This window comes from Cynoglossus semilaevis, chromosome 20, assembly GCF_000523025.1.
Source record: "Cynoglossus semilaevis isolate Cse_v1.0 chromosome 20, Cse_v1.0, whole genome shotgun sequence".
Taxonomy (NCBI): domain Eukaryota; kingdom Metazoa; phylum Chordata; class Actinopteri; order Pleuronectiformes; family Cynoglossidae; genus Cynoglossus; species Cynoglossus semilaevis.
The window spans coordinates 4,179,157-4,193,292 of record NC_024326.1 but is presented as its reverse complement, the minus strand read 5'-3'; the positions used below and the strand labels follow the sequence as shown (position 1 = coordinate 4,193,292).

General features: G+C 42.6%; 2 protein-coding genes across 6 annotated transcripts; both read left to right on the top strand.

Moving 5' to 3' along the window:
- Nucleotides 1-10: 10 nt before the first annotated feature.
- On the top strand, nucleotides 11-3,305 carry LOC112486271 (F-box-like/WD repeat-containing protein TBL1XR1). The gene is made up of 5 exons (XM_025052600.1): nucleotides 11-170; nucleotides 293-420; nucleotides 522-687; nucleotides 782-883; nucleotides 2,544-3,305. The coding sequence occupies exons 1-5, from the start codon at nucleotides 159-161 to the stop codon at nucleotides 2,568-2,570; spliced, it is 435 nt and encodes a 144-aa protein (XP_024908368.1). The 5' UTR covers nucleotides 11-158; the 3' UTR covers nucleotides 2,571-3,305.
- A 1,200-nt stretch (nucleotides 3,306-4,505) lies between these two features.
- Nucleotides 4,506-12,973, top strand: LOC103396140 (lactosylceramide 1,3-N-acetyl-beta-D-glucosaminyltransferase A-like). 5 transcript variants are annotated; one of them, XM_025052597.1, is made up of 4 exons: nucleotides 4,506-5,984; nucleotides 7,535-7,667; nucleotides 7,816-7,882; nucleotides 9,410-12,973. In XM_025052597.1, the coding sequence occupies exon 4, from the start codon at nucleotides 9,579-9,581 to the stop codon at nucleotides 10,728-10,730; it is 1,152 nt and encodes a 383-aa protein (XP_024908365.1). In that variant the 5' UTR covers nucleotides 4,506-5,984; nucleotides 7,535-7,667; nucleotides 7,816-7,882; nucleotides 9,410-9,578; the 3' UTR covers nucleotides 10,731-12,973. The 5 variants fall into 5 exon arrangements, with proteins under 5 accessions (XP_024908365.1, XP_008332340.1, XP_016898070.1 ...); XM_008334118.3 differs by having other exon boundaries at nucleotides 7,535-7,717; XM_017042581.2 differs by lacking the exon at nucleotides 7,816-7,882.
- The last annotated feature ends 1,163 nt before the right edge of the window (nucleotides 12,974-14,136 follow it).

The following is a 14,136-nucleotide window of genomic DNA, read 5'->3' as shown; positions in this document are numbered from 1 at the left end:
AGGACGGGTCTGAGAAAGATCTCACAAATAATAATATTGATCAGTTGCATCTGTTTGATCACGTCCTATTTTCTGCTTCTGGTTCACTTCCTAAGAATGAAGTCAATGCCATCAAGTGGGATCCCACAGGCAGTTTACTGGCCTCCTGCTCCGATGACATGACCCTCAAGGTCAGACCACACAAAGTGTTAAATCTGCCTTTAAACGGTAAAAGGATTGTATCAAACAGGAACGTGCTGCACACTCATTTTTTCCTTTTTTTCTTTCTGTCATCTCCTCATTTCTGGGACAGATCTGGAGTATAAAACAGGACAACTGTGTTCATGACCTTCAGGCTCACAATAAGGAAATCTACACAATCAAGTGGAGCCCAACCGGCCCGGGGACCAACAACCCAAATGCCAACCTCATGTTGGCCAGGTAAGATTAACAGAGGTAGGATAGCAGAACGGTTCTGAATCTGAGTCTGTAATGTGCTTTTCTGTCTCTCTCTCTGTCTTTCTTCCTCTCTCTCTCTCCAGTGCATCATTTGACTCAACAGTACGTCTATGGGACGTCGAACGCGGGGTGTGTATTCACACACTGACCCGCCACCAGGAGCCCGTCTACAGCGTGGCCTTCAGCCCAGACGGCCGCCACCTCGCCAGTGGTTCTTTTGACAAATGCGTCCACATCTGGAACACTCAGGTCTATAACAAGAACCAATAACCCCCCCCCTCCAAACCCAAATGACACCCACTCACCCACTCCTCCGGTTGCTAACATGTCCGTGTGTCTCCAGACAGGTGCTTTAGTTAACAGCTACAGGGGGACGGGTGGGATTTTCGAGGTGTGCTGGAACGCCACAGGGGACAAAGTAGGAGCCAGTGCGTCTGACGGATCGGTGAGTTGTGCCGCCGCCTCGACATCACTTTGCAATTAAAATGATCTTTTTACAACACTCAGACAGTCATAGACATCACCAGAAGATCTTCTAAATTTTGCATGTGGTGAAAACAGCGTCAATACATTATTAGATCTGAACTACCAATAGGGTTTTTTTTTTCTATCAAGACCTTAGTGTTCATTTCCCAGCTCCAGATCTCTTACAAGACAATCTGGGTCTCCTCCAGCAGGATAAACTGAATATGCTTCACTGTTATCAGCAAGCCAACATTGATGCAAAATTGTAGTCTATATTTGCGTCTCTTACCATTCCGCTTTGCATTTGGTCTGACATTTGCGTTTGGCCGTCCACCAGGCGACTGATGTAAATGGTCACTTCTGTGTATTGTAGTGGATGTTCTCCGTCATCAAATCAAAAACAGGAATGTCGAGGTGGAGTTCTGCGTTCAAACGGGGTTTTTATTACAGGGCAATCAGGGCTGTGGTGGCTTAGTGGTTAAGGAAGCGGACTTGTTCGGTCAGGTTCGAGTCCACCATCTGCCAAGTTACCACTGAGGTGCTCTGAACATGGCACCGTCCCCACACACACTGCTGCCCACTGTTCACTTTGGTGATGGGTTAAAAGCAGAGGTCACATTTGGTTGTGTGCTTAAAAAAAAAAAGCAAAAGCATAAAAATGAACGCAGTAATATTTCTACAGTATCCATTTTATATAGTACTACATTAGGCTGTGAGGGTCTGGTCCGGTTTACTATATCTGTTGTTAAAAAAAACCCTAATTTTCAGTGTGACGGCCTGCATTGCACTACTACTAAATCAACACTAGATGGAGTCAGTATCTCCTATCATCCGTAAGGCTGTAATGGCCAGAATTAAATCAATTATTGACAATTAATGGCAGTTATTTAAATCTTTTGAATCCCCATAATAAAAATACCTCTGTTTTTAGGCCTGTTTTGTGCAACATTTGGTTTTTTTATTTTGCGTTTGAAAAGTACGATATTTGTATATTGGAAGTTCACTGTGTAACCAAACGCTAGTACTGTCTTTTGTTCAATGACATTGAGACGCAGTGGGACAGGGCTGATATTGCTAGTGTTTTAGTTAGTTGAGTCGTGTAATGCTGCACTGGCGCTGCTTCAAAACCCTGTCACACACCAGGATGGAAGAGGGAAGTCATTAGAGCGCTAACACAAATATTTACCTCTCTGAAGCGTAGTGTTGGACAAATGAATGTCTCACACACACACACACAAATATTTAGGTAGGCTTTTTTTTTTTTAAAAAAAAAGGTCATATGACCTTGCTGATGTGTGTACAAGTGCACATCCTCTTCTTTTATACAGGCCCATCTCCATTTATGCTTGCTTCTTTTATACAGGCCCATCTCCATTTTCCTGAATGCGTTATTTTTTTACAAATTATTCTTCAAGTTCATTTTATTTAGTTAAATCATTTTACTGTTGATTGTTAAATTTTTTTTAAAATAGTTAAATCATTTTACTGTTGATTGTTTTGTGTGCCGTTAAACGTACTAATATTCAATCTGCCTAACATCCTCAACTGGGAGGAAGTGGGACTTCCTCGTCCTGCCGGTAGGTGCAATGAATACGTTTTTGTGCGTTGCGTCAACCTCTGCTCTTGCCCTGTCGCCGCAGGTTTGTGTTTTAGACCTGAGGAAATGACCCCTCGCCAGCGTTAGCCATGGACCGACTGCGAATGTGTAAATAGCCAAATGACTGTCCCTGCCTGTCGGGCACACTGCTGTAGACCCATCAGATGCAGAGGCCCACGGTCACCGCCCTCCCTCTCATCTTTCATCTTCTACGTGTGCAAACAAGAACCACACCTTTGACACACCATCTTCTTGTGCACATGTATCTCAAAGGTTTGTTTAAACATTTGCATCTCTCCCCCAGGACTGCCGGACAAATCATGTTTTTACAACTGCAGTCAAACCAAGGACCCTAAGTGTTTTTATCCTAACTCTTTTTTTTTTCTTTTTCTTTTTTGGTTTGTTTGTTGGTGGTGTGCAAATTGCACATGTCAACACTTGGTGTCCTGTGGACAGCTTTGTGTTATATTCCAATTTGGACTCTAGTTTTTGTATTATGTGTGGCCCCGGGAGAGATGACGCAGTCATTTTATTAACAGGTGTCCTTGGACAAATTCATCTTCCTTGTGTTTGACAGCTTTTTAGGCTTCCAAAATGCAAATGCTAGAATCACGACCTTGTTGATCATTTTGTCCGCCGATTTCACGACAAGATTTTAGCTTTTTTTTTTTTTTTTTTTTAAACAAACTCTAAAGCTATCCATCATCGTGAACCTTGCTTTGCTGTTGCAACTTCTATCCTCAGTAACAACTTTCAGGTGTAAATTCATCAGGTTTTAAATAAAAAAAAAGGTAATGTTTCTGTAGCTCTAATGTCCTTCTCGTGCTAACGTGTATAAAGTGGGGCTGGTACTGAGCCTCTGCACCAGCTGTGCACTAGTGTCAACAGTGAGCTGACGTGACACAGTAGGGAACAAAACCCACAGTTGCTTGAGTCCAATAAATAACGGTCGCCATTCTGTCTGTTATGATAATCATATTAATCCGACTAACGACAAGTCTAATCAAGTCTAATTTCTACTGCTCGTTCATTTACCGCAGTGATTACTAATCCAGTTTGGTCTCATGGATGTGACGATGTCATGGTTTAGGTCGTCCTGTTCATCAGCCCTCTCCACCTCTGCAAGTTAGCTCAAAGCTGGACTTTAGTATTTAATCTGTATTTTAAATATCACTTCCAACATAGTTGAACTGAGAGTGTACTAAAATCCTGTTAGAGCACTCCCATAAACTGGATCATTTTCAGCTTGTCCACTTGTGGTCCGCTAGGGATTTAGCACAGTTTGAACACCAGATACACTTCCTGGGGTTGGGGACTAAGAGAATTCATACATTACATACACCAATCAATTCAATGATTGGCCCATTTGACCTGCCACAGGCTGGCTGTTGTTACTGCTGTGCTCCAGCAGAGGGCGTTCAAAGCTTAACCCAGACTTGATGTTTTGCTGTTAGCAAACAAAGGTGTCTAAAACGTGGAGTATAATCAGGTTAAACGGTTCAGCGGCGGAACCCAAAATATGCTGCTTTTCTAAAATGGTGTTCTTTTAATTTCTTCATGCCGTGCCGCTCTCAAGTTCGCCGCTGCTTCAGCTGGGATGAGTACAAGCTAGTGTTGTTGCTTTCGCTCTTGACAGATAACTCGATGTTTTTTTTTTTTCCCCTGGGCAGAGAAATATGACACCAAAGCTACTGAAAGGCAGGATATTCCAGGTTTAACAATTTGTATCCGCAGATTAGGAGAAACAGAATTAGACCAGTTTTTCATCGCACTAATGCTAACTGACTGTGTACGTGTTTGCTCACTAACCTTTGAAATAAAAAAAAAAAACATTTTATTTTGCCGTCAGCAAGTAAGCCAAACAGATAAACATGACACCAAAATATTTGAGAGGTGGCATATTTTGGGTTTATAACAACCTGAATCGGACCATTTGGCCACTTGGCGAGCTATTAATGCTGCTGTGGCTGCGACGTTAGCTGTCAACAAAAAGTGTGAAAGCAGGAGGAACGTTAGCTGTCAACAAAAAGTGTGAAAATCAATTTCTGTGGAAATTAAATTGACAGGTCTGGTTAAGAAGATTCTGTGTCCGGGGGAGGACGGGACACAAAACCTTTTTTTTTTCCTTGTCATTTGTTACCAGTTGCCAGGTCACAGTTGTTGCCCAGCATTTACTCAGTCACACACACCCTGGAGACTGGCCACCCTCAAGCCAATGGATAGATAGAGCTCGGTATATAGCAGTAAATCTAAATCTAAATGTACAAATGTATATCTGTGCTATCGAAGAAAAACCTTTTTTAAAAACTCTAAGTACTCTAAGTGCAGACCGAGAGATTTTTCTTCCGTAAAACTTTGTACGAGTCACGAGACAGAGAAAACCAGGATGATAGTTTGTTTTGGTTTTTTTTTTTGAAGTCAGTTCGTAGATTGCTCCCAAATCAGGAGTCAAAGCGGAGTGAGTGTGGCGGTCCATTGGAACAGAACGGTGGTTTCTGATGGACATGAGTCAACTGCGCGGCATCCCTGCTCACATGTCACGGCTATACATATCATCGGACTCTCAGATCCAAATGTGTCTCTGGTTTTCTTACAAATGTTACTGCTTCACGTTGTGCTGAGGCTTGAAGACTATTTGCTTTGATATAGTCATGCAAAACAAAGAAACCATTTAAAGGATGTCCCCGACGCCAGTGTATCCCGATGGTTAGTTTGAGAGCTTTTTACGCAGCATTCCAGCGAGTTTGCTTTTTATTTTTCATACCCCGGGGAAGTGCTAACTGTCAGCTTTATCTTTGCTACATTACGGAAGCTCTCGAAGGTTGATTTTTTTTTTTTTTTTTTTGTACTTTTCTAATTATGATTTTATTCATAGCTGTCTAATAATGAGGAAAAAAAAATCTGTTCAAATTTGGAATAAATTGTTTGACGTCAAACGCGGAACATGTGAATACCAATTTGTAGATTTCTGTCTTCTATCTTTGCCCTCATCTATGTTGTACTCACGTGGTTGCGCTCTGCAGCCTCCTGGTCTGACTGTTGTTATATCGCTCAGATCACAGGGTCTAGAATAAAATCTATTTTGATAAAGTTGTTGTGTTTGCTTGTGCCTGGAACTTAAAGTGTTAAAAAAAAAAACACCAGGAAAAACTCCACTTGTACTTGTACTAACTTTTTTTGCCAAAGCGTTGTCCTTAGGTTGCAGGGAGAAGCGTATTCACCAAAGAACAAGTAAGTCAATTTGTAAAACTGAAGTACATTTTTCCCCACACTGCGGCCCGATACCAGTCCCCGAACCGGGGGTTGGAGGCCCCAGAAATACACTCCTTTCTCACCGGTACATTTGTACCTACCAGTTTGAACTCTGTCTAACTGTACCTCTTACTTCCTCAGTTGCTCCACTGACCGTCTCCATAACTTCATGCACACCTTGTGCTTTGTGAAACCAGCCAACTGGTGTTGACCCAAGCGCTCAAGTCTACAGGTAAACACATGAATCATTTAAAAACCTTTAAAACCAGTCTAACACGTTTGGGAAAACTACACTAAACGTAAGCCCTGATAATCGAGGACATTTTTGTTCCGCCTGCGCACCCAGCCTTCTGAACCGATAAAGTCGATGAACACACGGCACTCCCAGTCGTGCTCAAAAGAAACGCATTGTGAACACACTGTACCCCTAGGGCGGCTCGATTGTTATCTGTCCCTTTTTGCAGCCGCTCCTGTCTGTGTTTTCATTTTAGGAACAGGAATGTGCTAGCATTTTCTCAAAGCATATGTTTTTTGTGACAATAGTCATAGTCAAAAATACTGTAAAGTAGTATTGAATTTGATGATTTTCCAGCTTTTTGTGTTGTGGCCAAGGAATTTAACATAGTATCAAATATATTGCAATATATGGGGCAAAGTTGATCATATACTCTGATCTGGTTTATTATTCTCCTGTAGAGAACAGGTGCTTGATTTTCCTTCAAAAATACATTTCAAAATGTGGGATTTATCAACTGTCACACATTTACTCTTTTCTCCTTCCGTCCTGATATTATTATTATGTTCCTGTTTTCTTGTTTCTCTTTGGTTTCTCTTCCATTCACTGACCTATTTTAAGCTTGACAGAGCTTCGGCTGAAGAAGAATTTGACTCCCAAATCCCCGAGAATGGAGAGATGCAAGCATATGCTAATATAACGAAATGAACAGGGAAGCTAAAATATGAAGCAACGAGAAGTTCAAAGGCGTGTTGCATGTTTGTAGAATGTCCGTCCATGTGAACTGCTGTGTTCGCTGTTTTCCGCATCTCTAATCTGCATCTTTTGGAGATAAAAGTCCTCCAATGTTTGAAGCCTCGATACATTTATAACCAAATATACCCAATTTTTTTTTTTCAGGTCTTCTGTGGTCAGCTCGGTCAATTATAATGGAAATTGGATAACATGGGAAATAAGGTCAAAGGTTGCAAGAGAAAAAGCCTAACTGTTAGCTACTTTTTGGATTATCTTTTTCTAAAAAAAAAAAAATAACACAAAAAAACATTCCTTATCTATTCAATTTAATCACTTTGTACCTTTTGTCACAATTTGTTTTAAAATTAATTTTGTGTTATCCAATAATTCGCTTAACGATCATTGTTAGTTGCCCATTGTTTTTGGGGGATTTTATTTTACAGAATAATTAAAAAAAAAATTAAAAAAAGCTAGTTACCACAGAACAAAGCTACGACACTACTAACACTATAATCTTCAAAGTATCAAAGGAACGGGAGTTTGAGCAATTAGCTGTGGCTACAGGTTTTGAGTCCAACCTACCCAGAACTCACCGATTGACCTGATCAGCTATTTTAACGGTTCAACCACTTTGGTAAATGTTATCAGGAAAACAAAAAACCAAATAACAGTAACAGGAAACACCATCAACACATCATGAGCCCCGCCCGCATAGCCCCATCCAGGACAGACCTACTGTCATTCTGACGTCACGCTGCAGCAGCGTATTTGATGTGTGAACTCAACTCTCTTTCTGCCTTGTGTGTTTCCAGCGCACCTGTTCGCTGTCGAGCACAGAGCCCTCCCACACTGAGAGAGAAGAGGAGAGAGAGGAGGAGAGAGAGGAGGAGAGAAAGAGGAACTTGGCCAACACAGACTTGTCCCGTCAAACACTTTAACAACAAGGTACGTTCACAGACGGTAGAAAAACACACCATCTTCAGACACCTGACCAGGTATTGTAACACACACACACACAGAGACACACACAGAGACAAGTCCATGTAGACGATGTGAGCAGCGTTTCTCCTCCCGTGTCCTGTTGCCGGCGCAGAGTGAAGTGAAAGTGAGAATCCTGCTGCCTCAGTGACAGATTCACACAGAGCCTCTTTAATTTACCGGTAAGTGCTGCTGTGACCTTTGACCTGTGGTGTATTCATTCCCTCCTGTTTACTTCTATTTATAAAAAAAAAAAAAAAAAAAAGTCCATGTGCATCGGCATGCTCCTGGTTTTAGATTGGGGTGAGGGGCGTAGAACTTTGCGTCCTCGGAGGAATACGACGCAACGTGAGCGCGGGAAATCTCTCTGTAGTAACTGATGGAAACGGAGCAGTTATTTGTTACATACCTAGCTATTAACGGGCTAATGTGCACTGCAGCTGTTGCCTCAGATGCACAGCTGCCCAAGTGATCGGTGGTAGGGAATTCAAGGCGGCCTGTATTTGCCCCCTCAGTTGTCACGATGTGTCACCCTGCTATTGTGGAATTTATATTTTATTCACCCGTAACATAGTTACCTATAAATAACAACAAGTCCGTGCTTTTCTTTTTCTGTCTTCATGCCGATAAGTACAAGGACTTAATGAAATATAATTTGACTAAATATAACCAACATGAAGTGTTTGTGCAGTTTTTGTTTAACTTTCGAAATTCATGAAGCGTATGTTTGACACCCCCTGGTGCAAGGATCATGTGTCATTATCAGACAGGGACAATGGGAACGTAACAGGTTATTAAAAGTGCAGCATCTCTCATCGACCGTGCGCAGTCCATGTCCCACTCTGTGGACCCCCGCCGTGGCTCTGTGACATTGTTCACCCAGGCCTGGACGGAAGCAGAGCTTTCTGGTTCTGCATTGTTTTGTAAAGCTGTTGTGATACTGTTCATTGTGACACATTGTTTTGGTTTTGTTTTTTCTGTGACTCTCAGCGATTCCCGGGAGTCCTGTGATCTAAATCCCTCTATGATAGTTGAGGTCGATAAAATGTGCTGTGTCGACTTTCACATTCACTCACTATCTCCGTACTACCCCCCTGCCCCACAACTTCCCCAAACTAAGCTTTTTTCTTGACACACACACAGGAAAGCACTGAGACACGACACATTGTTCCTGTTTGCGGTGCCTTCACGAGCCCACAGGAAATGTGTAATTCAGGGGATGTCATACTGCTACATTTCCCATTGTAGAAATGGGGTGAAGGAGACGTGGAGTGTGTTCACCTCGCACTACACACTCCACCTGTTTCACCAGAAATATTTCACTACTTTATTCTCAGGCTCCTCAAAAAAAAAAAAAAAAAAAAGAAGGAACGTCAATATGTTCTAAGCTCATTTTTATCATTTCAAACTCCCTACGGCGTGGGCAAACTTTTTGACTAAAATTCTAAAATGCTTTTATCATTTTCTACGCCATCTATTGGAGAAACGTGTGTATTGCAGAGAAAAAGACAGAAGTATAAAGCTAATATAAATAAATGATATCATTTGGTAAAGTTTGGCGGGCCGGATTAAAAAGCTGAACGGGCCGCATCCGGCTCCCCGGGCCTCAGTTTGCCCATGCCTGACCTAACCTGTCCGGTGACACGATTCAGATCTTGTCGATAAAGAATTTGAAAATTCTTTTCAGACTCAATGTAAGTTGTTCTCAGTTTCAGGAATCGTCCTCGTGGGTTCATGAGACGCCGCCGACCACGACCCAGCCATTTCCATCATCTGCTGCTAAAGATGATGAAAGCCTAGGATGGACGACCCCCCAACTGACAATCTCTTTCTCTACCTCCACCCACACTAACTCGACCGGCTGACAACCTCACCAGGATGTATCTCAGGTTACGACGAATACGAAAGTACCACTTCATGCAGCTGATGACGACCTGCCTGGTGCTGTCGGTGGTCATGCTCTACTGGGAGAAGCTGAACTCCACGGTCGTCACCCACGTCAAGTCCTACTCCTATCGCTACTTCATCAACAGCTTCATCTACATCAACAAGAGTTTTACCATCTCGCCCGAAGAGGCACGGAGCTTCAGCAACTACCCCTTCCTCCTGGACCACCCCGACAAGTGCGCCGGGAAAGACGTCCTGCTGCTGCTTTTGGTCAAATCCTCTCCGGACAACGTGGAGAGGAGGAGTGCCATTCGATCGACTTGGGGTAACGAGACCTACATCCAGAACACCCTGGGAGTAACCGTGAAGGTACTTTTTGCCCTCGGCACCACGGGGGAGGAGGCTACGTGGACCAGCAGAAGCGGGCAGGTGCTTCAGGCGCAGCTGGTCCACGAGGACCAGGTCCACGGTGATTTGATCCAGCAGGACTTCCTGGACACGTTCCACAACTTGACTTTGAAGCTGATCATGCAGTTCCACTGGATGCACAACCGCTGCGCCCACGCCCGTTTCCTCATGACGGCGGACGACGACATCTTCGTCCACATGCCCAACCTGGTGGCTTACCTGCGGGACATGAGCAGCGGCGGCGTCACGCAGCTCTGGATCGGGAAAGTGCACAGAGGGGCGCCTCCCGTTCGCAGCAAGAGCAGCAAATACTACATGTCTTACGAGATGTACCCGTGGATGTCGTACCCGGACTACACGTCGGGCGGCGGGTACGTGGTCTCCACCGACGTCGCGGACAAAATCTATCACGCCACGCTGAATCTGAACGCCTCTCTTTACATCGACGACGTGTTCATGGGGATCTGCGCCAGCATTGTAGGCGTGACCCCGAAAGAGCACGTGTTTTTTTCCGGGGAGGGCAAAGCGCCTTACCACATGTGCATCTATAACCAGATGATGACCTCACATGGTCACGTAGAGGACATTCACAACATGTGGAAGGCAGCGACAGACCCAGAAATCAAGGAGTGGACCACGGGACTCTTTGGCAAGTTCTACTGCCAAGTGGTAAAAATAGCTCTTCTTTGTAAGACGTACGTCACCGCCTACCCCTGCAAAGCAGCCTTTCTGTAGGGATAGTTAAAGTTGACCTGTCTGTCTGTCTGTCTGTGTGTGTGTGTGTGCACGCGCGTGTGTGTGGGTGTGCAGGGATTTTCGAGCGAAGTTGATTTCAAGAAGAACTCTGTTTTCAACACCACTTTTTCTTCCAAATCACCAAACAGTAGTGAGAGTAAAAAAATCCAGACCGATTTCCCACAAATTACTACAAGTCTAATGCAACATGAACGGCTGCCCTCTAGAGCACGGGTCGGGAACCTTTTTTAAAGCAGAGAGAGCCACATATTTTAGAATGTATTTCCGTGAGAGCCGTATAATATTTTTTTCGTTTAATAAGTCTCTGAAGTATTAAAAAAAAGTTATTAGTTATTATCCGAGGCATAAAATACTTCTTAGCGTTATTGCGACGGTTTTCACACGATCGACTCCAGCACAAAAAATGAATGTACGGATTGATACGGTTCCACTCGCCGTACATACGTTTTTTATTTTATCATTAATGTACTTTTATTTATTTGATTTTTTTTCCAGCGCGAGACGTGTGTGTGTGTGTGTGTTGCTACAAAATGGACTGACTTTTCGTGCTCCAAATAAACCGGTGACGTACCGAGCTCTGATGATTGTACCGCAACGCAAAGAGGCTACGCTTCTGCTTTTTTTTAAAGATGATTTTAACGCTGTGATTTCTGTAATGTTTTACTTGAGTATCAGCGGAATTATTTATTACTTATTGTGTTAAGAAATGCTAAGCTAAGAATTATCTTGAGACCCAGACGCAGTCATCAAAAGAACCACATCTGGCTTGCGAGCCACAGGTTCCTAACCCCTGCTGTAGAGACACCGGTGAGTTTAATGTGTCAGCGGCAGCAAATCCATACAAACTCATGAACCCACTTCCTGTCTCTGTTCTAACAATACAGATTAACATGGTTACCTAGGTTAACTTCCTGTTTTTTTTTTTTCGTACTAGCAACACCACATGAATGGTCTGTGTGTTGAAAACGACGAGACTTCTTCTTTAGTCGACGCCACGTTGGTAGACCGCAGTGCGTGATCTCGGAGGCAGATCTTAGGTTGGTCACATGGTTCTGTCCTAGGTACTGTATCACAGTGAGAGTTTACAACAAACCAGTGACCTCTTGTGTCGGAAGCACAATGTACTGACTTCTAATATTAGTATATGAACAACTTTGACCTGGATGAACGAGAAACGAGTCAAAGCTCCATTTTAGGAATTACCAATGTGAAGATTCACCTGTCAGATGACCTGTGACCTTGTTTTATGAAAGCGATTTAAACATTTTGAAACGAATGACGGGAGGCATGTTTACGAGGTGTCACGACGTCAGGTTGAGGGCCAGAGGCCACGATGATGATCAGACCTGACATGTAGAGTGACTAAACTAATGACTGAAAATACATGTGAATCACAACACTTCCTGTGCAGCTGCGGCAGAGCGTCACGTAGGCGCAGAGCTGTGAAGATTAGAGTGACATTTGATAGCTCGGGAATTTTTTTTTTTTAAACTATATTTAATTGTACACACACACACCGTTGTGGCTGGAATGTTTGCCTTTTTTTTTGCCAAGAAACGAGCGGAGAAAAAGCATGAATGAAATGACGATGTATTTGAAGACATCAGAAACAAAAACCCACTAGAGTGTACAATCTATTCACCGTGAGCTAACGGCAGATAATCAACTCCCAGTAGGAGTCGGAACATTTAAAAAAATGCTGTGAAATAGATCATGTTTTTTTTTTTTTTGGTGACGGAGAGGCACAATGCTCCTCCTAGTGGCCTAGAAAACCTTTCATTCTCCTGTCCCACCCTTTCTGTGGAGAGGTTTTCCAGGTACTCTCTCTCTCTCTCTCTCTCTGTGTGTGTGTGTGTGTGTGTCTCTCTCTTTTTTTTAATCCTGTTACATTTCCAGCAGAGGGAAGAGATCAAAACAACCTCAGCTGTTGCACTGACGACTGACGCGTGAGTCTGACCCTGGGCCTCAGTGGAGTCAGTTACGGTTTTAGCTGTTCTTTAACTGCAATTATTTTTAAGAGTTTTTATGCATTTTTAGACATTTTGCGCCTAAGTCAAGTCAGTTGTGGCCGTTGATTTGTGCCCTGGATATTTTCTTTTTTTTGTAAATCAATGTTCTCTCTAGATTTTGTCCGAGTAGGATAACTTAATTTGTGCCATTCAAAGATTGGACATGTCTGCTGCACAGCTCAGAACAGAACTGAAAGATGAAAAAAAAAAAAAGCACTGTTGTTTCTGCTGTCATCCTTCAAACCACTGATGTTTGATCACTGATGGAACTTTTTGAAAAGAGACAGAGAGAGAGACTTCATAATCCCCTTTGTGTTATAATACAAATGTGCCTTTTAGGAATGTCAATTAATAAAAATAGTCAAAAGTTTTAAAAAAATAGAAACTTTGGTTTTAACGTGTGAAAAAATATTATTTTCATGCACTTTTAGAAGGCAACACAATATCAGAATATATATTTCTAATAATATTATGGAATACGTCATGACAAATACATTAAACCAAATTGCAAAATATCAATAATCATGATTATTTTGACTTTAATTGTCATCTGAAATGTTTATATTTTTCTAACTGTCTAATTCATGGTTGCAAATGTAGGTCTTATAAGACTATACTTTTCATTTAAATAGTGTAAAGAGGTTTTGGAGCAGGCACGGCCAACCCGTGGCTTGGGAGCCACATGCGGCTCCTTGCCCGGGTTTCGTGCGGCTCTTACGTTCATGTCGACTTTCATGTTGGTGTTTTTTTACGCGATGTGAATCTCGTGCCGATGGGCGTTGACGCAAATGACTTAGGGAGAACACAATTTGCACAGATGAAAAGATAAAAAAAAAGGAAGTTGCAACAGAGCGGGAGAGTTTTATTTTATTTTTATTTAAAGGGCTGGGTCAGTTCACATGTGCCCATGTATATCTTGTGGTTCTTTGCAGTAACACAATGACAATTGTGGCTCCTATTGACTGGTTGGCCACCCCTGATTTAAAGAATAGGGTCTCAACACTTTCTGACTGCGCGGCGTTAATGTTAAAACATTTGACAGACATGAACCAACATATAAACCACTCGGACACCTGTTTTTGCTGTTGCTGTTCGTTGGAAACGCATTTCCAGTTACATGTTCATCATAGTAGTTTGGGCCTCAGAGGAATGTGGAACTCAGTCATCATTTCTAACACCCCATTCTGCTGTGGTTTCCTGTCTAACAAACATGAAGTGTAATAAGCCTTCACAGGGAAACAGGTGTTGGTCTGAAGTTGTTTTTCTACTCTTAATAAAGCAAAGGTTTTAGACCTTTTTTTCTTTGCTTGTGGCCTTAAAATATCCGGCAACGCCTTACACATTTTTCTTTTCTAGAATAAGTTGTTGATCGTGTT

Bases quoted from the DNA above. Each gene is read 5' to 3' on its own strand.
- LOC103396140 (XM_017042581.2), top strand. From the start codon at position 9,579: ATGTATCTCAGGTTACGACGAATACGAAAGTACCACTTCATGCAGCTG.
- LOC112486271 (XM_025052600.1), top strand. The intron at 688-781 runs GTCTATAACAAG...GTGTGTCTCCAG, and splicing joins TCCACATCTGGAACACTCAG to ACAGGTGCTTTAGTTAACAG. The intron at 884-2,543 runs GTGAGTTGTGCC...CTGTCGCCGCAG, and splicing joins CCAGTGCGTCTGACGGATCG to GTTTGTGTTTTAGACCTGAG.